This window comes from Aquarana catesbeiana, linkage group LG03 (genome assembly GCF_042186555.1).
Source record: "Aquarana catesbeiana isolate 2022-GZ linkage group LG03, ASM4218655v1, whole genome shotgun sequence".
In the NCBI taxonomy this organism is placed as follows: Eukaryota; Metazoa; Chordata; class Amphibia; order Anura; family Ranidae; genus Aquarana; species Aquarana catesbeiana.
The window spans coordinates 537,547,121-537,571,793 of NC_133326.1; the positions used below are offsets into that span (position 1 = coordinate 537,547,121).

The 24,673-nt window shown below is 46.4% G+C and overlaps 1 protein-coding gene across 2 annotated transcripts in view; it reads left to right on the plus strand.

Annotated features, from left to right (window-relative positions):
- Positions 1-24,673, plus strand: part of LOC141132687 (solute carrier organic anion transporter family member 1C1-like) — a 243,090-nt gene that overhangs the window by 165,493 nt on the left and 52,924 nt on the right. For both annotated transcript variants that reach the window (XM_073621402.1, XM_073621405.1), the window contains one exon: positions 2,554-2,749. In XM_073621402.1, coding sequence (XP_073477503.1) covers positions 2,554-2,749 — 196 coding nt within the window. The remainder of the gene's footprint in view (positions 1-2,553; positions 2,750-24,673) is intronic.

The following is a 24,673-nucleotide window of genomic DNA, read 5'->3' on the forward strand; positions in this document are numbered from 1 at the left end:
GTGTGTGCAGGAGCTGAGTGTGGAAAACAGTGGAATTTATATCACCTAAAGTCTGGTACACAGTAGTCGTTTTTTTTTGGTTCAACACAGTGGGCTGACTGAAAATAAACCTGAAGAGCTCAGAAGGACCCGCTGTACTAATGATCCAATGCTAGTACAGTGATCTCCCCTGCTTAGCTATTGTGCTCTGACAGCCCCCCCCCATTAGTCAGTGGTCTCAGCCATTGACTGAGAGTGCTGATTGGATGCCAGACCTTTTCCGGTCATACCTCTTTGACAGAAGCCGGACGAACGGTGTGCCATACACACGGGCCGAATGTCAGCCAGTTTCTATTGAACTGGTCGATGCCGCCCAATATTCGCCCCTGTGTATGGCCCTTAGGTTTGTCAAGGAATCCTGGGTATTGTGGAATTGGACATGGTCTGTGGGCTGGGAATTAAAGGAACTTGCTGAAAAGGGTGGTTAAAACGGGACTCCACTACAATCCATTCTTTTATCAGAAGCAGTTCCCACCTTTATTAGAAGTAGTTCTCTCATTTATTAGAAGTGGTCATCTCCTTTATTAGAATTAGTCCTCTCCTTTATTAGATGAAATCTTCTTAGTAGAAGTGATCCTCTTTTTTATCAGAATGAATCTTCTCCTTTATTAGATGTTGTTCCCTTGTTTATCAGATGTAGTCCCCTGCATTAGAAGTAGTCCTCTCATTTATTGGAAGTAGTCATCTCCTTTATTAGAAGTAGTCCACTCATTTATTATGCGTATGCATAATGGCTCTCTCTATGGACTCATGGCTCTCTCTATGGACGGCATGCCATGCATGTCAAAGGGCTGGTTGTGTTCTAGGAGTGCACTATGTACAGAGTGCAGGGTTTAGAGGTGCGTTGCGTACAGAATGAAGAGTTCAGGATTATGTAACGTACAGAGTTAAAGTAGTTGTAAACCCTGGGACTACTTTTACCTACAGGTAAGCCTAGATTAAGGCGTACCTGTAGGTGCAACAAATATCTCCTAAACCTACATGGTTTAGGAGATATTTGCAAAAGACTGGCACCGATCTCTGCAGCGCATGCGCCATAGGGACGTCATCGCGGCTCCGGCCAGTCACAGCGCCGGAGCCGCGATACCCGGAAGTCACTCCGGGATAGATGGCGGCGATGAAGGAGAAGAACGAGGGTCGCTTCGGAGGCTTCCATCTCAGGTAAGTTATTCATAATAAGCTAGTATGCTATGCATACTAGCTCATTATGCCTTTGCCTTACAGGGTGTGTTTTTTTTTCCTGCCTTTACCTCCTCTTTAAGGAGTACGCTACGTACATAGTGAAGAGTTCAAGAGTATGCTGTATACACAGTGCAGAGGAAGGGCGGGGGTCTGGCGCCCCCCCATCCGAAAACTTCACCAGCCGCCACTGCCTGCAGCCAATGAATTCCTGAACAGCATAAAGCAATCAATAGTTGAAAGTAAATTAAACAGCGCTTGCCCCTCCTAGTTGTTAATGTTCTAATAATTAATAATCTGGGAAATAAGGGTATGACTTGATACTAAATATTAAAGAAGTGGATCCTTATACCAACCAAATAGTTGTGTACCAATATATTAAATTGGATAATAAAGTGACAATATTACATCATATATTAGTGTATAAATTGATAAACAAATGTTAAAAATGTATTAATAATAAACTGACAATAGTGCAACTTATTTAAAGTGCATATGGTGCTATAGTGCAAATAGTCCTTTTCTTTGTGCCAAAAAAGTGCTATAGTGCTCCACCTACTTCCCACTGAAAACGGAAGGGCCGGGGGTCTGAGGAGACTTTCTATCTGGACCAGGACAGTGCTGCTGAGCTGGATGGCCAGGAGTCTGAGGAGACCTGAGTGCAAGCCAGACCGATACAGGGGGTCCCCGGGTTACGAACAAGATAGGGACTGTAGGTTTGTTCTTAAGTCGAATTTGTTTGTAAGTCGGAACAGTACCTTTTTTTAAGTGCAAATCCAGTCTTTTTTTTATTTTTGTATAATTCTCTTATTTTTAATATTTTTTTTCTTATTCTTTACTTTTTTAATTACTTTTTATTGTATTAATTGAATTATTACTGTATTTCTATTATTTTTTTATTTTTATTTTTTTTTTAATCAATTTTTTTTCACTTAACTTTATTGCTATCACACATTAGAAAACAATTCCCTGTGTGATAGCAATTGGAGGTGACAGGTTCTCTTTATTGACCCTGTCACCACCAAAACAGGAATCCTAGCACTGTGCTAGATTTCCTGTCACAGCTGAGAGGGGAGGAGCACAGCTTTCCCCTCTCACTGTTTACATGGCTGCAGGGACAGGAGTCAGCAGAGAGAGGTACACTGTATACATAGGCAAATTACAGTACTGCTGGGCAGCTCACCTGATGGCACACCAGGGAGATGGATGGATGGTGAATTGGTAGGTAATAAAATATAATTACTAGTAGAAGACTATTTTGCCTGCACTTAGGTGCTGATAATTTATTTCGTCTGAATTGATGAGCTTCTAACAACTGGACTTTCTCACTTCCAGGAGTATCTGTTTTACCAGCAGCCGCTACTGGCATTTTCTTCGGAGGGCTGATCATGAAGAAGTACAAATTCGGTTTACTGTCAGCATCTAAAATGGTGCTTATCACATCATTTGTTGCCTTTATCACGTCTCTCTCTATTTTTATCATTGGCTGTGAGAACCATGATGTTGCTGGGATCACTGTGACTTATAATGGGCAAGTTGATTAATAATTTCTTTTGGAAGATAATGCGTGGTTATTTTGGTTTAAAATGCATCATGTTTCAATCTCCATATAATCCTCAAGAATATACTTTTTCCAGGCTTCAAAGCTCTTTGTGACTTTTTCTGCAAAAACATATTTTCCCAATCTTTGGGATTCCAGACCTTGGATGGGTTCATTCGTGTTTGTGGGTCTAGGCAGGCTAAATTCCAAGCTATCTCTACACAGGGAGAAGCATAGCATTGCTCTGAGGGTTCACCAGTGCTTGAACAAGGTTCTCCCGCACCCAAGGCAAATGTACCAAAATGTATCTCCTTCCTCATGAGTTGCGAGGATGGTCCTTGCAGAAAAATACAAACTATGCCCGGCACACTTTCCTGTGCTTTCACAGATGTTGTAGGGATGCTCTTTACATTTCTGCATGTACAGTGGCTGGGCTGACACAGTATTTAGAAATGACATGGGGTTACCACTAACTGGTCAATAGAAAACTGACTAGGATGGGAACCAGTGGTAATAAAATATGGTTAAACCTTTAAACTTTAGTTTTACTTAGCATGGGTGGACATAGCCAGGACTTTATTACCAATAGAACAAAATTTGTGTGGGGTGTGACAGACCCAACCGGGACTGGGGCTTTTGGAGGGGACTGCAGGGTAGCCTCTTGCCTACTGGCAAGGGGCGTTGCTGGGTCTACAAAAGATGTGGGACTAGAGCCCATAGCAGCGAAGTAAAGAAAGTCATACGTTTGGGCGTAGATACACATGTATATAATATATATGTGTGTGTGTGTGTATATGGATGTGTGTGTGTACAGTTAGGTCCATATATATTGGGACACAGGCACAATTTTCATGCTTTTGGCTCTGTATGCCACCAAAATAAAATTAAAAAGAAACCATGCAATTGAATTTGAAGTGCAGACTTTCAGCTTTAATTCAAAGGGTTGAACATAAATGTCAAGTACAAATTTTAGGAACTGCAACCATTTTTATACACAGTCAACCCATTTTCAATGACTCAAATGTAATTGGACAAATGGGACAAATGAATAAAATCATAAATGAAATGTTAATTTTTAATATTTTGTTGAGAATCCTTTACTGGCAATGACTGCCTAAAGTGGACATTACCAAAGACTGGGTTTCCTCCTTTCTGATGCTTTGCCAGGCTCTAAGTGTAGCGGCCTTCAGTTGTTGTTTGTGGGTCTTTCTGCCTTTAGTTTTTCCTTCAGCAAGTGAAATGCATGCTCAATTGGGTTGAGATCAGGTGATTGACTCTGAGATTGCAGAATATTCCACTTCTTTTCCTTCAAAAGCTCCTGGGTTGCTTTTGCAGTGTGTTTTGGATCATTGTCCATCTGTACTGTGAAGCGCCGTCCAATCAATTTTGCTGCATTTGGCTGAAGCTGGGCTGACAGTATATCTCCAAACACTACAGATTTTATCCGGCTGCTTCTGTCTTCTGTCACATCATCAATAAACACCAATGACCCAGTGCCACTGGAAGCCATGCATGCCCATGCCATCACACTGCCTCCACCATGTTTTACAGATGACATTGTGTGCTTTGGATCATGAACTGTTCCAAGCCTTCTCCACGCTTTCTTTCCCCGTCATTCTGGTACAGGTTAATCTTAGTTTCATCCGTCTAAAGAATGCTTTTCCAGAACTGGTCTGGCTTTTTTAGATGTATTTTGGCAAAGTCTGATCTGGCTTTTCTATTCTTCAGGCTTATGAATAGTTTGCACCTTATGGTGAACCCTCTGTATTTGCTCTTGTGAAGTCTTCTCTTGGTTGTAGACTTTGACAATGATACGCCCACCTCCTGGAGAGTGTCCTTCACTTGTCTGGATGTTGTGAATGGGTTTTACTTTACCATAGAGAGGATCCTGCGATCATTCACCACTGTTGTCCTCCGTGGATGTCAAGGCCTTTTTATGTTGCTGAGCTCACCAGTGCATTCTTCTTTCCTCAGACAGTACCAAACTGTTGATTTGGTCACTCCTAATGTTGCTGCTATCTCTCTGATGGATTTGTTTCATTTTTTTAAACCTTACAATGGCCTGTTTCACTTGCATGGACAGCTCCCTTGAATGCATGATGTAGGTTCACAGCAATAGATACCAAATGCAAAAACCACACTTAGAATCAACTCCAGACCTTTTACCCACTTAATTGATGAAAAAATAACAAAGGAGAAGCCCACATCTGGACATGAAAAAGCTTTTAATTCAATTATCCAATTACTTTTGAACCCTTGAAAAAGGTGGAATGGCTATTCTTAAGAGCTGTAATTCCTAAACCCTTCCTCCGATTCGGATGTACATACCCTCAAATTAAACCTGAGAGTGTGATCTTTCAGCCCATATCCACTATATAGCTATAGTTTGAATATGTTTTGGTAAATACCCGAGAAAAACGAAAATTGTGCCTGTGTCCAAATATATGTACATATATTTACGTATATTTACATTTATATATTTATATATGAACTGTAACGGTGTATTCAGAGAGGCTAGGGTATACAGAAGACAGGCTAGGGTATGCAGAGAGGCTAGGATATACAGAAGACAGGCTAGGGTATGCAGAGAGGCTAGGGTATACAGAAGGCAGGCTGGGGTATTCATAGAGGCCAGGGTATACAGAAGACAGGCTGGGGTATACAGAGAGGCTGGGGTATACAGAAGACAGGCTGGGGTATACAGAAGACAGGCTAGGGTGTGCAGAGAGGCTAGGGTATACAGAAGGCAGGCTGGGGTATACAGATAGGCTAGTGTATATAGAAGACAGGCTGGGATATACAGATAGGTTGGGGTGTACAGAGAGGCTGGGGTATACAGAAGACAGGCTAGGGTATACAGAAGACAGGCTGGGGTATATAGACAGGCTAGGGTATATAGAGAGGTTAGGGTATATACAGAAGACAGGCTAGTGTACAGAGAGGTTAGTGTATACAGAAGACATGCTGGGGTATACAGAGAGGCTAGTGTATACAGAGAGGATACGGGATACAGAAGACAGGCTAATGTATAAAGAAGACACGCTGGGTTATTCAGAGAGGCTAGGGTATACAGAAGACAGTCTAATGTATACAGAAGACAGGCTAGGGTATTTAGAGAGGCTAGGGTATACAGAAGACAGGTTAGGGTGTGCAGAGAGGCTAGGGTATACAGAAGGCAGGCTGGAGTATACAGAGAGGCTAGTGTATATAGAAGACAGGCTGGGGTATACAGAAGACAGGCTAGGATATACAGAAGACAGGCTAGGATATACAGAAGACAGGCTAGGGTATACAGAAGACAGGCTAGGGTATACAGAAGACAGGCTATGTATATAGACAGGCTAGGATATATAGAGAGGTTAGGGTATACAGAAGACAGGCTAGGGTATACAGAAGACAGGCTAGGGTGTGCATAGAGGCTAGGGTATACAGAAGGCAGGCTGGGGTGTACAGAAGACAGGCTATGGTATATAGACAGGCTAGGGTATATAGAGAGGTTAGGGTATACAGAAGACAGGCTAGTGTACAGAGAGGCTAGTGTATACAGAAGACATGCTGGGGTATACAGAGAGGCTAGTGTATACAGAGAGGATAAGGGATACAGAAGACAGGCTAATGTATACAGAAGACAGGCTGGGGTATACAGAGAGGCTAGTGTATATAGAAGACAGGCTGGGGTATACAGAGAGGCTGGGGTATACAGACAGGATAGGGTATACAGAAGACAGGCTAGGGTATACAGAAGACAGGCTGGGGTATATAGAAGACAGGCTATAGTATATAGACAGGCTAGGGTATATAGAGAGGTTAGGGTATACAGAAGACAGGCTAGTGTATACAGAGAGCCTAGTGTATACAGAAGACATGCTGGGGTATACAGAGAGGGTATACAGAGGACAGGCTGGGGTATACAGAAGACAGGCTAGGGTATACAGAAGACAGGCTAGGGTATATAGACAGGCTAGAATATATAGAGAGGTTAGGGTATACAGAAGACAGGCTAGGGTATACAGAAGACAGGCTAGGGTGTGCAGAGAGGCTGGGATATACAGAAGGCAGGCTGGGGTATACAGATAGGTTAGTGTATATAGAAGACAGGCTGGGGTGTACAGAGAGGCTGGGGTATACAGAAGACAGGCTAGGGTATACAGAAGACAGGCTAGGGTATACAGAAGACAGGCTATGTATATAGACAGACTGGGGTATATAGATAGACTAGTGTATACAGAGAGGATACAGAAGACAGGCTAATGTATACAGAAGACAGGCTGGGTTAATCCGAGAGGCTAGGGTATATAGAAGACAGGCTGGGGTATACAGAAGACAGGCTATGGTATATAGACAGGCTAGGGTATATAGAGAGGTTAGCGTATACAGAAGACAGGCTAGTGTATACAGAGAGCCTAGTGTATACAGAAGACATGCTGGGGTATACAGAGAGGATTGGGGATACAGAAGACAGGCTAATATATACAGAAGACAGGCTAGGGTATTTAGAGAGGCTAGGGTATACAGAAGACAGGCTAGGGTATACAGAAGGCAGGCTAGGGTATTCAAAGAGGCTAGGGTATACAGAAGACAGGCTGGGGTATACAGAGAGGCTGGGGTATACAGAAGACAGGCTAGGGTATACAGAAGACAGGCTAGGGTATACAGAAGACAGGCTGGGGTATACAGAAGGCAGGCTATGGTATATAGACAGGCTATGGTGTATAGACAGGCTAGGGTATATAGAGAGGTTAGCATATACAGAAGACAGGCTAGTGTATACAGAGAGCCTAGTGTATACAGAAAACATGCTGGGGTATACAGAGAAGATTGGGGATACAGAAGACAGGCTAATGTATACAGAAGACAGGCTGGGTTATTCAGAGAGGCTAGGGTATACAGAAGACAGGCTGGGGTATACAGAGAGGCTAGTGTATATAGAAGACAGGCTGGGGTATACAGAGAGGCTGGGGTATACAGACAGGATAGGGTATACAGAAGACAGGCTGGGGTATACAGAAGACAAGCTGGTGTGTACAGAAGATAGGCTATGGTATATAGACAGGCTAGGGTATATAGAGAGGTTAGGGTATACAGAAGATAGGCTAGTGTATACAGAGAGCCTAGTGTATACAGAAGACATGCTGGGGTATACAGAGGATTGGGGATACAGAAGACAGGCTAATGTATACAGAAGACAGGCTAGGGTATTTAGAGAGGCTAGTGTATATAGAAGACAGGCTAGGGTATATAGAGAGGTTAGGGTATACAGAAGACAGGCTAGTGTATCCAGAGAGCCTAGTGGATACAGAAGACATGCTGGGGTATACAGAGAGGATTGGGGATACAGAAGACAGGCTAGGGTATTTAGAGAGGCTAGGGTATACAGAAGACAGGCTAGGGTATACAGAAGACAGGCTAGGGTGTGCAGAGAGGCTAGGGTATACAGAAGGCAGGCTGGGGTATACAGAGAGGCTAGTGTATATAGAAGACAGGCTGGGGTATACAGAGAGGCTGGGATATACAGAAGACAGGCTAGGGTATACAGAAGACAGGCTGGGGTATACAGAATATAGGCTATGTATATAGACAGGCTAGGATATATAGAGAGGTTAGGGTATACAGAAGACAGGCTAGGGTGTGCAGAGAGGCTAGGGTATACAGAAGGCAGGCTGAGGTATACAGATAGGCTAGTGTATATAGAAGACAGGCTGGGGTATACAGATAGGCTGGGGTGTACAGAGAGGCTGGGGTATACAGAAGACAGGCTAGGGTATACAGAAGACAGGCTGAGGTATACAGAAGACAGGCTGGGGTATACAGAAGACAGGCTATGGTATATAGACAGGCTAGGGTATATAGAGAGGTTAGGGTATACAGAAGACTGGCTAGTGTACAGAGAGGCTAATGTATACAGAAGACATGCTGGGGTATACAGAGAGGCTAGTGTATACAGAGAGGCTAGTGTATACAGAGAGGATAAGGGATACAGAAGACAGGCTAATGTATACAGAAGACAGGCTGGGTTATTCAGAGAGGCTAGAGTATACAGAAGGCAGGCTGTGGTATACAGAGAGGCTAGTGTATATAGAAGACAGGCTGGGGTATACAGACAGGATAGGGTATACAGAAGACAGGCTGGAGTATACAGAAGACAGGCTATGGTATATAGACAGGCTAGGGTATATAGAGAGGTTAGGGTATACAGAAGACAGGCTAGTGTATACAGAGAGCCTAGTGTATACAGAAGACATGCTGGGGTATACAGAGAGGATTAGGGATACAGAAGACAGGCTAATGTATACAGAAGACAGGCTAGGGTATTTAGAGAGGCTAGGGTATACAGAAGACAGGCTGGAGTATACAGAAGACAGGCTAGGGTGTGCAGAGAGGCTAGGGTATACAGAAGGCAGGCTGGGGTATACAGAGAGGCTGGTGTATATAGAAGACAGGCTGGGGTATACAGAAGACAGGCTAGGGTATACAGAAGACAGGCTGGGGTATACAGAAGATAGGCTATGTATATAGACAGGCTAGGATATATAGCGAGGTTAGGGTATACAGAAGACAGGCTAGGGTATACAGAAGACAGGCTAAGGTGTGCAGAGAGGCTAGGGTATACAGAAGGCAGGCTGGGGTATACAGACAGGCTGGGGTGGACAGAGAGGCTGGGGTATATAGAAGACAGGCTAGGGTATATAGACAGGCTAGGGTATATAGAGAGGTTAGGGTATACAGAAGACAGGCTAGTGTATACAGAGAGCCCAGTGTATACAGAAGACATGCTGGGGTATACAGAGAGGATTGGGGATACAGAAGACAGGCTAAGGTATACAGAAGACAGGCTAGGGTATTCAGAAGACAAGCTAGGGTATACAGAAGACAGGCTAGGGTGTGCAGAGAGAACAGGGTATACAGAAGGCAGGCTGGGGTATACAGAGAGGCTTGTGTATATAGAAGACAGGCTGGGGTATACAGAGAGGCTGGGGTATACAGAAGACAGGCTAGGGTATACAGAAGACAGGCTAGGGTATACAGAAGACAGGCTAGGGTATATAGAGAGGTTAGGGTATACAGAAGACAGGCTAGTGTATACAGAGAGCCTAGTGTATACAGAAGACATGCTGGGGTATACAGAGAGGATTGGGGATACAGAAGACAGGCTAATGTATACAGAAGGCAGGCTAGGGTATTTAGAGAGGCTAGGGTATACAGAAGACAGGCTAGGGTATACAGAAGACAGGCTAGGGTGTGCATAGAGGCTAGGGTATACATAAGGCAGGCTGGGGTATACAGAAGACAGGCTAGGGTATACAGAATACAGGCTGGGGTATACAGAAGACAGGCTATGTATATAGACAGGCTAGGATATATAGAGAGGTTAGGGTATACAGAAGACAGGCTAGGGTATACAGAAAACAGGCTAGGGTGTGCAGAGAGGCTAGGGTATACAGAAGGCAGGCTGGGGTATACAGATAGGGTAGTGTATATAGGAGACAGGCTGGGGTGTACAGAGAGGCTGGGGTGTACAGAGAGGCTGGGGTATACAGAAGACAGGCTAGGGTATATAGACAGGCTAGGGTATATAGAGAGGTTAGGGTATACAGAAGACTGGCTAGTGTACAGAGAGGCTAGTGTATACAGAAGACATGCTGAGGTATACAGATAGGCTAGTGTATACAGAGAGGCTAGTGTATACAGAGAGGATAAGGGATACAGAAGACAGGCTGGGTTATTCAGAGAGGCTAGGGTATACAGAAGACAGGCTGGGGTATACAGAGAGGCTAGTGTATATAGAAGACAGGCTGGGGTATACAGAGAGGCTGCCATATACAGACAGGTTAGCGTATACAGAAGACAGGCTAGTGTATACAGAGAGCCTAGTGTATACAGAAGACATGCTGGGGTATACAGAGAGGATTAGGGATACAGAAGACAGGCTAATGTATACAGAAGACAGGCTAGGGTATTTAGAGTGGCTAGGGTATACAGAAGACAGGCTAGGGTGTGCAGAGAGGCTAGGGTATACAGAAGGCAGGCTGGGGTATACAGAGAGGCTAGTGTATATAGAAGACAGGCTAGGGTATACAGAAGACAGGCTGGGGTATACAAAAGATAGGCTATGTATATAGACAGGTTAGGATATATAGAGAGGTTAGGGTATACAGAAGACAGGCTAGGGTGTGCAGAGAGGCTAGGGTATACAGAAGGCAGGCTGGGGTATACAGATAGGCTAGTGCATATAGAAGACAGGCTGGGGTATACAGATAGGCAGAGGTGTACAGAGAGGCTGGGGTATACAGAAGACAGGCTAGGGTATATAGAGAGGTTAGGGTATACAGAAGACAGGCTAGTGTATACAGAGAGCCTAGTGTATACAGAAGACATGCCGGGAGAGGCTAGGGTATACAGAAGACAGGCTAGGGTATATAGACAGGCTAGGGTATATAGAGAGGTTAGGGTATACAGAAGACAGGCTAGTGTATACAGAGAGCCTAGTGTATACAGAAGACATGCCGGGAGAGGCTAGGGTATACAGAAGGCAGGCTGGGGTATACAGAGAGGCTAGTGTATATAGAAGACAGGCTGGGGTATACAGAAGACAGGCTAGGGTATACAGAAGACAGGCTGGGGTATACAGAAGATAGGCTAAAGTGTGCAGAGAGGCTAGGGTATACAGAAGGCAGGCTGGGGTATACAGATAGGCTAGTGTATGTAGAAGACAGGCTGGGGTATACAGACGGGCTGGGGTGTACAGAGAGGCTGGGGTATATAGAAAACAGGCTAGGGTATATAGACAGGCTAGGGTATATAGAGAGGTTAGGGTATACAGAAGACAGGCTAGTGTATACAGAGAGCCCAGTGTATACAGAAGACATGCTGGGGTATACAGAGAGGATTGGGGATACAGAAGACAGGCTAAGGTATACAGAAGACAGGCTAGGGTATTCAGAAGACAAGCTAGGGTATACAGAAGACAGGCTAGGGTGTGCAGAGAGAACAGGGTATACAGAAGGCAGGCTGGGGTATACAGAGAGGCTAGTGTATATGGAAGACAGGCTGGGGTATACAGAGAGGCTGGGGTATACAGAAGACAGGCTAGGGTATACAGAAGACAGGCTGGGGTATACAGAAGACAGGCTGGGGTATACAGAAGACAGGCTAGGGCAGGGGTGTCCAAACTACGGCCCTCCAGCTGTTGCGGAACTACACTTCCCATGAGGCATTGTAAAACTCTGACATTCACAGACATGACTAGGCATGATGGGAGTTGTAGTTCCTTAACAACTGGAGGGCCATAGTTTGGACACCACTGGGCTAGGGTATATAGAGAGGTTAGGGTATACAGAAGACAGGCTAGTGTATACAGAGAGCCTAGTGTATACAGAAGACATGCTGGGGTATACAGAGAGGATTGGGGATACATAAGACAGGCTAATGTATACAGAAGACAGGCTAGGGTATTTAGAGAGGCTAGGGTATACAGAAGACAGGCTAGGGTATACAGAAGACAGGCTAGGGTGTGCATAGAGGCTAGGGTATACAGAAGGCAGGCTGGGGTATACAGAAGACAGGCTAGGGTATACAGAAGACAGGCTAGGGTATACAGAAGACAGGCTATGTATATAGATAGGCTAGGATATATAGAGAGGTTAGGGTATACAGAAGACAGGCTAGGGTATACAGAAAACAGGCTAGGGTGTGCAGAGAGGCTAGGGTATACAGAAGGCAGGCTGGGGTATACAGATAGGCTAGTGTATATAGAAGACAGGCTGGGGTGTACAGAGAGGCTGGGGTGTACAGAGAGGCTGGGGTATACAGAAGACAGGCTAGGGTATACAGAAGATAGGCTGGGTTATTCAGAGAGGCTAGGGTATACAGAAGACAGGCTGGGGTATACAGAGAGGCTAGTGTATATAGAAGACAGGCTAGGGTATATAGAGAGGTTAGGGTATACAGAAGACTGGCTAGTGTACAGAGAGGCTAGTGTATACAGAAGACATGCTGGGGTATACAGATAGGCTAGTGTATACAGAGAGGCTAGTGTATACAGAGAGGATAAGGGATACAGAAGACAGGCTAATGTATACAGAAGACAGGCTGGGTTATTCAGAGAGGCTAGGGTATACAGAAGACAGGCTGGGGTATACAGAGAGGCTAGTGTATATAGAAGACAGGCTGGGGTATACAGAGAGGCTGGGGTATACAGACAGGTTAGCGTATACAGAAGACAGGCTAGTGTATACAGAGAGCCTAGTGTATACAGAAGACATGCTGGGGTATACAGAGAGGATTAGGGATACAGAAGACAGGCTAATGTATACAGAAGACAGGCTAGGGTATTTAGAGTGGCTAGGGTATACAGAAGACAGGCTAGAGTATACAGAAGACAGGCTAGGGTGTGCAGAGAGGCTAGGGTATACAGAAGACAGGCTAGTGTATACAGAGAGCCTAGTGTATACAGAAGACATGCTGGGGTATACAGAGAGGATTAGGGATACAGAAGACAGGCTAATGTTTACAGAAGACAGGCTAGGGTGTGCAGAGAGGCTAGGGTATACAGAAGGCAGGCTGGGGTATACAGAGAGGCTAGTGTATATAGAAGACAGGCTAGGGTATACAGAAGACAGGCTGGGGTATACAAAAGATAGGCTATGTATATAGACAGGTTAGGATATATAGAGAGGTTAGGGTATACAGAAGACAGGCTAGAGTATACAGAAGACAGGCTAGGGTGTGCAGAGAGGCTAGGGTATACAGAAGGCAGGCTGGGGTATACAGATAGGCTAGTGCATATAGAAGACAGGCTGGGGTATGCAGATAGGCAGAGGTGTACAGAGAGGCTGGGGTATACAGAAGACAGGCTAGGGTATATAGACAGGCTAGGGTATATAGAGAGGTTAGGGTATACAGAAGACAGGCTAGTGTATACAGAGAGCCTAGTGTATACAGAAGACATGCCGGGGTATACAGAGAGGATTGGGGATACAGAAGACAGGCTAATGTATACAGAAGACAGGCTAGGATATTTAGAGAGGCTAGGGTATACACAAGACAGGCTAGGGTATACAGAGGACAGGCTAGGGTGTGCAGAAAGGCTAGGGTATACAGAAGGCAGGCTGGGGTATACAGAGAGGCTAGTCTAAATAGAAGACAGGCTGGGGTATACAGAGAGGCTGGGGTATACAGAAGACAGACTGGGGTATACAGAAGACAGGCTATGGTATATAGACAGGCTAGGGTATATAGAGAGGTTAGGGTATACAGAAGACAGGCTAGTGTATACAGAGAGCCTAGTGTATACAGAAGACATGCTGGGGTATACAGAGAGGCTAGTGTATACAGAGAGGCTAGTGTATACAGAGAGGATAAGGGATACAGAAGACAGGCTGGGTTATTCAGAGAGACTAGGGTATACAGAAGACAGGCTGGGGTATACAGAGAGGCTAGTGTATATAGAAGACAGGCTGGGGTATACAGAGAGCCTGCGGTATACAGACAGGATAGGTTATACAGAAGACAGGCTAGGGTATACAGAAGACATGCTGGGGTATACAGAAGACAGGCTATGATATATAGACAGGCTAGGGTATATAGAGAGATTAGGGTATACAGAAGACAGACTAGTGTATACAGAGAGCCTAGTGTATACAGAAGACATGCTGGGGTATACAGAGAGGATTGGGTATACAGAAGACAGGCTAGAGTATACAGAAGACAGGCTAGGGTGTGCAGAGAGGCTAGGGTATACAGAAGGCAGGCTGGGGTATACAGAGAGGCTAATGTATATAGAAGACAGGCTGGGGTATACAGAAGACAGGCTAGGGTATACAGAAGACAGGCTGGGGTATACAGAGAGGCTAGTGTATACAGAAGACAGGCTAGGGTATACAGAGATGCTAGGGTATACAGGAGACAGGCTAGTGTATACAGAAGACAGGCTGGGATATACAGAGAGGCTAGGGTAAAAAGAAGATGGGCTGGGGTGTACAGAGAGGTTAGGGTATACAGAAGACAGGCTGGGGTATACAGAGAGGCTAGGGTATACAGAAGACAGACTGGGGTGTACAGAGAGGCTGGACTTGGGGTAATGGGCCCCAGATTCGGGGGGCTCTAGCCTCATTAGCCACACCCTAGTGACGCCACTTCTACTGACTATGGGCCTTGTCATTTGAGGAAGCTGTATCTTAGCGGAGGCACCCAGGAAGGGTGCCAGGCAGTCTGTCACATTTGGTTGGTGTGACAGACCCAACCAGGAGTGGGGCTTTTGGAGGGGACTAGGGGCAAGCCTCCTACCCACTGACTATGGGACCTGGATTTTAATGGAACACTTCTCTTTGGGAGGGGGTGTGCCTGGGGGACCCTTGGAGTGGTCTTGCTTCCGATTCAAGTCTATGTTTCCCCCCAAAACAGACTCTGGGAACTGGAGGACCCATATACATATTTGGGGTCTCTAGGCCCACACCAGCAATGACTGCTTCAGACTGTAAGACTCAGAGCAGATGTTAATATAATCAGCTCAAGCAATCTGGTGCTGGGGGTCTCCTGCTATAGTCTGTTTATTAAAGTGTCATGTGTCTCTCCAATTGTTTGCCTTCCCATTGTTAATTGGGTCACCTATTGTTTCTGTCTGTCTGCTAGTATTGTGTCCACTTCACCTTGTAACCAACTAATTGTGGGATGTTCTATGTTTGTTGATTAACAAAGTAGATTACTGGTTAATTAAGATCACTGTTAGTAGTTAACTGTTAATTGGATTGGTAAGCCTCCAGCAGAAGAGCTGGCATCGGGGCCAAACATCACTGATCTCTGCCCAGCACCAACAGCAGCCTCAGCCTTCCTGAGAGAAGAAGCAGCGACAACCCTTCCCTATGGCCAAGATTGGAAATCAGGTTGACCACCTATGTGGGTTCACTATGCCCGGCTAACGCAGGTCCAGACCAGGTGGAGGTCTGGGACCTTGTTAGTCTACTTTTGATGGCAAAGAAATGTGACAGACCGATTGGTGTTTAACGTATGCATTGTCATGCTAATATCCTCAAGATGGGAATGTCCTCCTGTGGGGTATAAAGTATGTGTGTGAGTTTCAATAAACAGTCATTCCTTTGGTTCTATCCCAAAATCTTGTCTGTGTACAATGCTTGGGGTAAAAAGGGCTGGTATTAGCTCTCGGTCTGCGTGGAATGGTTTGGGGGCAGGAGGCACTGTTTGGTGGAAGTTAGCACCCAAGCATGGTTCCAAAGCAGTTTTTCACAGTTGGCAGCAGCAGGATGCTTCCTACAATCTGGGACATCCAAACCACCACCAGGATCTGAGGTCTGGTTAGCAGAAGAGGAGCGGTACAGATACCAGCCATCATGGACGAGGAATTCGGAAAGTGGCTGCGAGAGATGCAGCATAGGGGACCAGTGTCGTAGGTCTTGCTGGGATGGTATCATTCTGTCTGCCTGCAACTCTGGAAGGAAGTGCTAGACTGCGAGCAGCGCCACCAGGGAAAAATGATCCCCCCATCCAGGAAAGGTATTGGTCGAAGTACGAAGTGCGGGTGCTGTTATTGGTGGAACTGCACAAGGAGTGGACAGCTAAGTTAAGCAGGCTGGTTCCTGCAGAGATGCGGCTAGTTGAGAGCTACAGAGCCCTTCGCTGGCATGTAGTCCATGTGTGCCATTGGACAGCGGACGACAGCCCGATGGAAGGCTTTGGCTATGGCAGCTTGGGGCTGTTGTACTGGACCCTGACTTTGAGAGCTATCTGGAGTGGAGTTTGGAGGAAATCATGAATTATAGAGATCGAATGCTGAACACACTCTGGGCACAGGAAGAGTTGAAGGTACTAGTCGTTCAGGAATGGGAGCTGGAGATCGCCTACAAACAGCTGCTAGACTCTGCTCAGCACTTGAGCAGGGCTCCCTTTGCATGGGACTGTTGGGAAGTACCAGCCAACAGCTTTAAAATCCCGGCTGAAGTGTCAGCAATGAGAGTAACGGTGTGCTTTGCCCGCCTCTATCCACAATTATGGAAGTGGAGCTCTTATGGTGAATGCAGCAAATGTTGACTCACCTTGACGAACCTGTTTTTGCACAGGATGAGCTTGGATGGAGGAATGTATCTGTCCAGCAGCCGGCTAAGGGTGCGGTAGATGGAGCAGCTGGCTCATCTCCCCAGCGGCAGTTCCACAGTCAGTGTCATGTACCTAGTAGATGAGCCCGATATGCAGAGGAAAGCCTCTCTTATGCCCCCGACTCACAGCCCCTGATAGAGGAGGCTGGAGGCGCGGGAGTACAAGGTAGAACGAGTGCCTGGCAGGATCAGCAGCTGGAAGGTAGGTCTGGAGTTCTGGATGATGCTGTAGCTGGGGGTCAGCAGACTGGAGACAGCAGACTTGGCTGAAGACTGGAACAGTGTCAGAAACCATGAATCAGACTGAGACAGAAGTACAGTTAAGTCACACTTGTTGAATAATAAAAAGGTAAACAGAGTAAATGTAGTCAAAGCATAGCCAGAGTTCAGGAACCGGAACAGATAGTCAGACAAGCCAAAATGTCAGGGAGCCAGAGATGAGCATAGTAGAACAGCAAGCAGGATCTGGAGCCAGAAGGAATGTCAGCCAAGCAAGTCTTTAACAGGAAGACAGGAGAGCGTCTCTAGAGATGTGACCAAGGTGAAGGCAGAGATCATCTGGGCTGGACGGCCAGCTTTGAGAAGAAGGTGCTGAGCCCAGCCCTGACAGTACCCCCTCCTCAATGACCCCTTCCCCTCGGAGGACCACCAGTCTTGAGGGGGAAATGTCTATGGAAATCACTGTGGAGGACAGGGGCATGTACGTCCGAGGAGGAGACCCAAGACGCTCCTCCGGACCGTACCCTTTCCAATGCACCAGGTACTGTATGCGAGAATCCGAGAGACCACGAGAAAAAGCAGCCACGAGGGCCTCATTGTTTCAATCAACCTCTGCTGCCAGAGTACAGAATTCAAAGGCGTAATCGGCAACAGTTCTCGTACTGTTTGATGGACATGAGGCAGTTGGCAGCAGAAGCGGAGCGGAAACGTAAAAATACCCTCTTAAAAGAAGCCACAAACTCTGGGTAACTCAAGACAACAGGTTTTGCGTCTCCTATAGAGGCTTTGCCCAGGCCAAGGCTCTCTCAGAAAGCAAAGATATCACAAAACCTACTTTGCTTCTGTCCGTTGGAAACGCCTGGGGCAGCATCTCAAAGTATAGCTCAACCTGGTTGAGAAACCCTCTGCATTGGACTGGATTGCCCCCAAATCGCTGGGGAAACAGAGCGGAACCAGACATACCTCTTATAGAGGTAATACTCAAGGCGGGTGCCTGCACAGAGACTGGAGCAGCAGCAGGGATGGCCTGCAACACAGGTTGTGCCGGAGCAGCCACAGTGGGAGATTGCAGGTGAGCCGTGCAACTCAGGAGCGTTTGTAATGCCATGGCAAACTGATCCATGCGGTGATCCTGCTCATCCAATCTGGAAAAAATATTACCAACAAGTGGATTGACTGCATCTTCTGAATTCATAGCCTTCGCCTACTGTCAGAAACCATGAATCAGACTGAGACAGAAGTACATTTAAATCACACTTGTTTAATAATAATAATAATAATAAAAAGGTAAACAGAGTAAACGTAGTCAAAACATAGCCAGAGTTCAGGAACTGGAACGGATAGTCAGACAAGCCAAAATGTTACAGATCCAGCGATGAGCGTATTAGAACAGCAAGCAGAATCTGGAGCCAGAAGGAATGTCAGTCAAGCAAGTCTTTAACAGGAACACAGGAGAGCGTCTCTAGAGATGTGACCAAGGCGAAGGCAGAGATCATCTGGGCTGGACGACCAGCTTTGAGAAGAAAGTGTTGAGCCCAGCCCTGACAAACAGGCAGGCTTGTATCAGGAAGACACTCACAGGATACACAGACAGTACTGGAACAGATGCAGGAGACAGGAGCAGAGTCACTGGACAAGCCAGGTCGGTAACAGGCAGACACGGATGGACCAGAGGATAAGGCAGGTGCAAGTTAATGGACATGCCGGGGTCAGATGAAGGCGGATAGCAGAGGTAGTCACAGGGCAAGCTGGGTAATCACAGGAACAGATCAGATAAGCAAGTAACTCACAGGGAATGCTGTAGATCAGACAGCAGAGCTTCAGTGTAACAGCTGAGTTTAAATAGCCTGCCTGGAGCCGGGGATCGCGTGCATGCGCATAGGCATCCGCAATCAGGCACCAGCTTGTGTAGAACTACTGCTCCCTGCAAGCCTTTCCTGACATCCCCCCCCCAGGGGCAGTCTCCGGTTGCCCAACCGGGACAATTTCTCAGGGTGGGACTTTTTGAAGGATTGGATCAGTCTCTTGGCGTGGATATTACCTTCAGGCTCCCACAAATTCTCTTCAGTCCCATACCCCTTGGTTGTTTCTCCTTCTACAATCCATGATTGCTTCCACTTCGAATTCTTCTTCCCCACTGATCACTACGGGTTCAGGAGGACCCATATCTCATCCTGGGAAAGAGTTGGAAAGAGCAGGTTTTAATAAAGAGACATGAAAAACGGGGTGTATCCGAAATGGATCCGGCAGTTCCAGCTCGTAGGCCACCTCATTGATCCTTTTTTTTACTGGAAAAGGACCCACAAACCTAGGACCCAACTTTCTTGAAGGGCACGCCAGCCTTAGGTTTACCATGGACAGCCATACCTGGTCTCCGGGTTCCAGAATCAATTCTCCCCGTCTTTTCTTGTCAAAGGTCTCTTTGTGGTGTTCATGTGCTTTATTTCATTGTTTCTTGTAGTAACTTGTTATTGGTGCTGAAGAAGTTTACAGTCTTGAGAACAGCTGGCATAGAACATTCCGGAATGGAATTAGGCAGGAATGATGGATGGTACCCATAGTTGGCAAAGAAAGGGGTTTGTTTTATGATGGAGTGGGTAGAGTTGTTGTAAGCTAACTCAGCTAACGGCAGCAGGGAGATCCAGTCGCCTTGAGAAAAAGAAGAAAAACAACATAGGTACTGTTCGAGGGTCTGGTTGGTCCTCTCCATCTGCCCGTTTGTCTGTGGGTGGTAGGCTGAGGAAAATTATAATTCGATGCTAATGGACTCACATAATGCTTTCCGGAACCTGGAGGTGAACTGTACTCCCCTGTCTGAGATGATGATAGCCGGCACTCCGTGAAGTTTAACAATTTCCCTGATTAAGACTTGCGCTGTTTCGGGGCTGCAGGTGTTCCTTTCATTACAATAAGTGTGCCATTTTGAACAGCCGGTCCACCACCACGAAGATGGTGGTATGACCCTCTGCGGGAGGAAGTTCTACATTGAAGTCCATGGAAATCAGTTTCCAAGGCCTATCTGGAACAGGTAATGGTTTAAGCAAGCCCAGGCCTTGGTTCTATTACTCTTGCTTCGGATACAGGTGGTGCAAGATTCCATATATTTCTTACAGTCTTTTGCTACTTGAGGCCACCAGAATGTACATTGTACCAGATCAGATGTCTTAGGTGCGCCAAAGTGTCCGGCTAACAGAGTTCAAGTATAGTGACCTGGAGACTCTTGTACACACGGTCGGATTTTCCGATGGAAAAAGTGCGATCGGATTGTGTTGTCGGAAAATCTGATCGTGTGTGGGCTCCATTGGACTTTTTCCGTCGGAATTTCCGACACACAAAGTTTGAGAGCAGGATATAAAATTTTCCGACAACAAAATCCGATCGTTTAAATTCCAATCGTGTGTACACAAATCCGACGCACAAAGTGCCACGCATGCTCAGAATAAATTAAGAGACGAAAGCTATTGGCTACTGCCCCGTTTATAGTCCCGTCGTACATGTTTTATGTCACCGCGTTCAGAACAATCGGATTTTCTGACAACTTTGCGCGACTGTGTGTATGCAAGACAAGTTTGAAAATCCGTCGAAAAAAATCCGATGGATTTTGTTGTCGGAATGTCCGATCAATGTCCGATCGTGTGTACAGGGCATAAGGTATGAAGATTTTGTCATCGTGCCAAAACAGGCCATCTTTTGCTAGCAACTTTGCTTCAGGGGGAGGGGAATTTCAATGGAAGCCTGTTTGACAAAGGATAGTAGATCTTCCTGTATTAAAAGAAAATTTTCCGTGGGCAGAATGGTATCTGAGGATACAGTTGTTTTAGAGTCATTGAACATGCGAGACAAGGCGTCTGGTTTTGTGTTCTTCGAACAGGGTAGGTGACATGGAAGGAGAATCTGGAAAAGAATAATGCCCACCTGGCTTGACGTAGCCTTAATCTTTTTGCAGTTCTCAGGTATTCCAGATTTTTATGGTCAGTATAAATCAGAATCGGGTGAGCTGCCCCTTCCAACAGATATCGCCACTCCTCCAATGCGGCTTTTATCGCCAACAGTTCTCGGTCCCCCACGTCATAGTTTCTTTCTGCTGCAGATAGCTTATGGGAGAAGAAGGCAATGGGGAACAGAAGAGCCTTGGATCCCTGTCGTTGTGAGAGCACAGCACCGACAGCAACTTCAGAAGCATCAACTTCCAGAACCAAATGGTAAGGTAGAGTCAGGGTGTTTTAACACGGAAGCAGAGATGAACAGTTTTTGAGGGCATCAAAGGCAACTTGAGCCTCAGGAGTCCAGTGGAATCAGGCTCCCTGCTTGGTCAACTGCGTAATGGGGGAGATGATGGCTGAGAAGCCTTTAATGAACTTGCGGTAAAAAGTTTGCAAATCCCACGAACCGTTGAATCCCCTTCTTGTCTGCAGGGACTAGCCATTCTAAGATAGCGGAAATCTTTTGGGGATCCATCTTAATGCCCTCGATTGAGATAATCAGTCAAAGAAATTGTATACTTTGCTGTTCAAATTCACATTTTTCGGGTTTGGCGTATAGGCCGTGCTGCCAGAGCCGACCCAACGCATACTTGACATGTTTGCGATGACTGTCAATGGAGGAAGAGAGGATCAGAATGTCATCCATGTAGACAATGACAAACAGGTCTAGGTAGTCTCGAAAAATATCATTGATAAAGTGTTGGAAGGTGGCAGGAGCATTGCATAGTCCGAATGGCATCACCAGGTATTCGAAATGTCCGAATCGGGTGCGGAAAGCTGTCTTCCATTCGTCACCTTCCCTGATGCGGACCAAGTTATAGGCCCCCCCGAAGGTCAAGTTTGGTGAAGCTGACTGCAGCCCCAAGTATCTGGAATAATTCAGGTACTAAAGGGAGAGAATAGCAATTCCTAATGGTGATTTTATTAAGTTTGCGATAATCAATACAAGGCCGTAGAGTGTGATCCTTCTTTTCCACAAAGAAGATGCCAGCTCCTGCCGGAGATGTGGACGGGCAGATAAACCCCTTCTTCAGATTGTCATCAATGTACTGTTTGAGTGTACCCAGCTCTAGTTCTGTTAGAGGGAAAATTCTTCCAAAAGGCACCTCGGCCTCTGGAAGGAGTTCAATAGGACAGTCATAGACTCGGTGGGGAGGAAGAGTCTCTGAACCCTTTTTACTGAAGACGTCCAAGAAGTCATGGTACGCCACTGGGACTGATTGGTGAACTTCAGAGTCCAGACACATCAAAGAGGAAGAGTTATTGGCAACTTCTTGAAGGCATTGTTGATGGCAGTAAGGAGAAGGGAAGGTGAATTCTCTGGTGGCTTAATTGATGTGAGGGTTGTGGGCCTGTACTCAGGGCATGCCAAGAATGACTGGGAACAGTGGTGATATGATGCTATCCAGGCATAACAGTTCTTGGTGGAGATTGGCAATGGTGGCTGGTAGAGGGGTAGTCTCCTGTGTGACAGGACCCGACTTGATGGCAGACCCATCGGCTAGATGTACTAAAAGTCCTTGAGCCTTGGGTAATAAAGGGATCAAATGTTTAGCTGCAAAGGTAGAGTCCATGAAGCAGCTACATGCTCCCGAATCTGGATGTTCCTTCTGGGGAGCTGCAACAGAACTGGGAGAGCAAAGTGAGAAGAAGTGTTGGTTACAGCAAGAGTGTGGTCAGCAGAAATTGAGAGGCACTTACGGATCTTGGCCGGACAGGATCTCACATAGTGCCCAGGTTCCCCACAGTACATAGGTCTGGAGTTCCGGATGATGCTGTAGCTGGGGGTCAGCAGACTGGAGACAGCAGACTTGGCTGAAGACTGGAACAGGCTTGTATCAGGAAGACAGTCACAGGATACAGAGAGGAGGTTCCAGGGACTGGAACACAGGAAGGTCGAGCAGGCCGAGTCATACACAGACAGACAGTACTGGAACAGATGCAGGAGACAGGAGCGGAGTCACTGGACAAGTTGGGTCGGTAACAGGCAGGCACGGATGGACCAGAGGATAAGGCAGGTGCAAGGTTGTGGATAGGCCGGGGTCAGATGCAAGCGGATAGCAGAGGTAGCCACAGGGCAAGCCGGGTAATCAGAGGAACAGATCAGATAAGCAAGTAACTCACAGGGAACGCTGTAGATCAGACAGCAGAGCTTCAGTGTAGCAGGTGAGTTTAAATAGCCTGCCTGCTGCCTGCACATAGGCACCTGCAATCGCGCACCAGCTTGTGTAGAACTACTGCTCCCAGCAAGCCTTTCCTGACAGTCAGGGAGAGGAGGTGGTTGTCCTCCCTACCCAGCGGCAGATCCACAGTCTGAGAGCAGAGGGAGCCATCCTCCCTCCCCAACAGTCAGCCAGAGCGGAGGAAACAATCTTCCCTTCTCTGCAAGAATCTGTGCACCTAGGAGACAATACCAGAGAAATGTCTTCCCAGCAGCTGGATGAGCATACGGAAGATGGAGCAGCCGTCTCATCTCCACAGCAGCAGTTCAAGGACCTGGGAGAGGAGGAAGCCATTCTCACTCCCCAGTGGCAGATCCACAGTCTGGGAGAAGAGGTGGTCGTCCTCCCTCCCCAGCGGCAGATCCACAGTCTGGGAGCGGAGGAAGCCATCCTCACTCCCCAACAGTCAGCCAGAGTGGCGGAGGTGGGGTCCCCAGCTAAAGCACTGGCAACAGGATAGAGTGCCGCTGGCCTCTGCTTAGCACCTACCATGTCTCCACGGCTCCAGGGAGTCAGGGCAGTTAGCCCCTCTCCCCAGCAGCATACCTGGAAAGGTAAAGAGGGTCCATGACCTCTGCCCCACACCTACTGATGACAACCGTTTATTAAGGGTATCAAAATAATGTTTTTGCTACAAAGATTTTTTTTTAAAGCAGTTGTACAAAAAACAATGAATCCTTCCTTTAAACATTTACGAAGAGATGGTAAAAAAAATTGCAAAAAATGTAGTAAAAATTGATTCACAATTAACTAACCCGACTTCCTCTTTTTTATTTACAATTTACACAAAACACTACTTTATGAATGAAGGATGCAGCTGCCCAGCCACATTCATAAATTAATGAAGAACAGAATGCTTTCACTGTGTTCACCGGTCCGCTGTCCTCTGTATATTTGTAGCTGTTGCCAGCATTGTTGATACAAGCGGGGCACATGTAACATTGACAGAGGGACCCTGCTGATTTCATCAGTGGAACCACTCTGCAAGGCTGTGCTGTCAGTGTGACAGCCAGGTCCTGTAGAGTGCTAGAGACAGTGGGCTGGTGCAGAGTAGGGATGAGCCGAACACCCCCCGGTTCGGTTCGCACCAGAACCTGCCAACGAACCGAAAATTTGCACGAACGTTAGAACCCCATTGACGTCTATAGAACTCGAACGTTCGAAATCAAAAGTGCTAACTTTAAAGGCTAATTTGCATGGTATTGTCCTAAAAAGGGTTTGGGGACCCGGGTCCTGCCCCAGGGGACATATATCAATGCAAAAAAAAGTTTTAAAAAATGGCCTTTTTTCGGGAGCAGTGATTTTAATGATGCTTAAAGTAAAAAAAAAAGTGAAATATTCCTTTAACCACTTCCCGTCCGGCCCATAGCAGATGACGGCCGG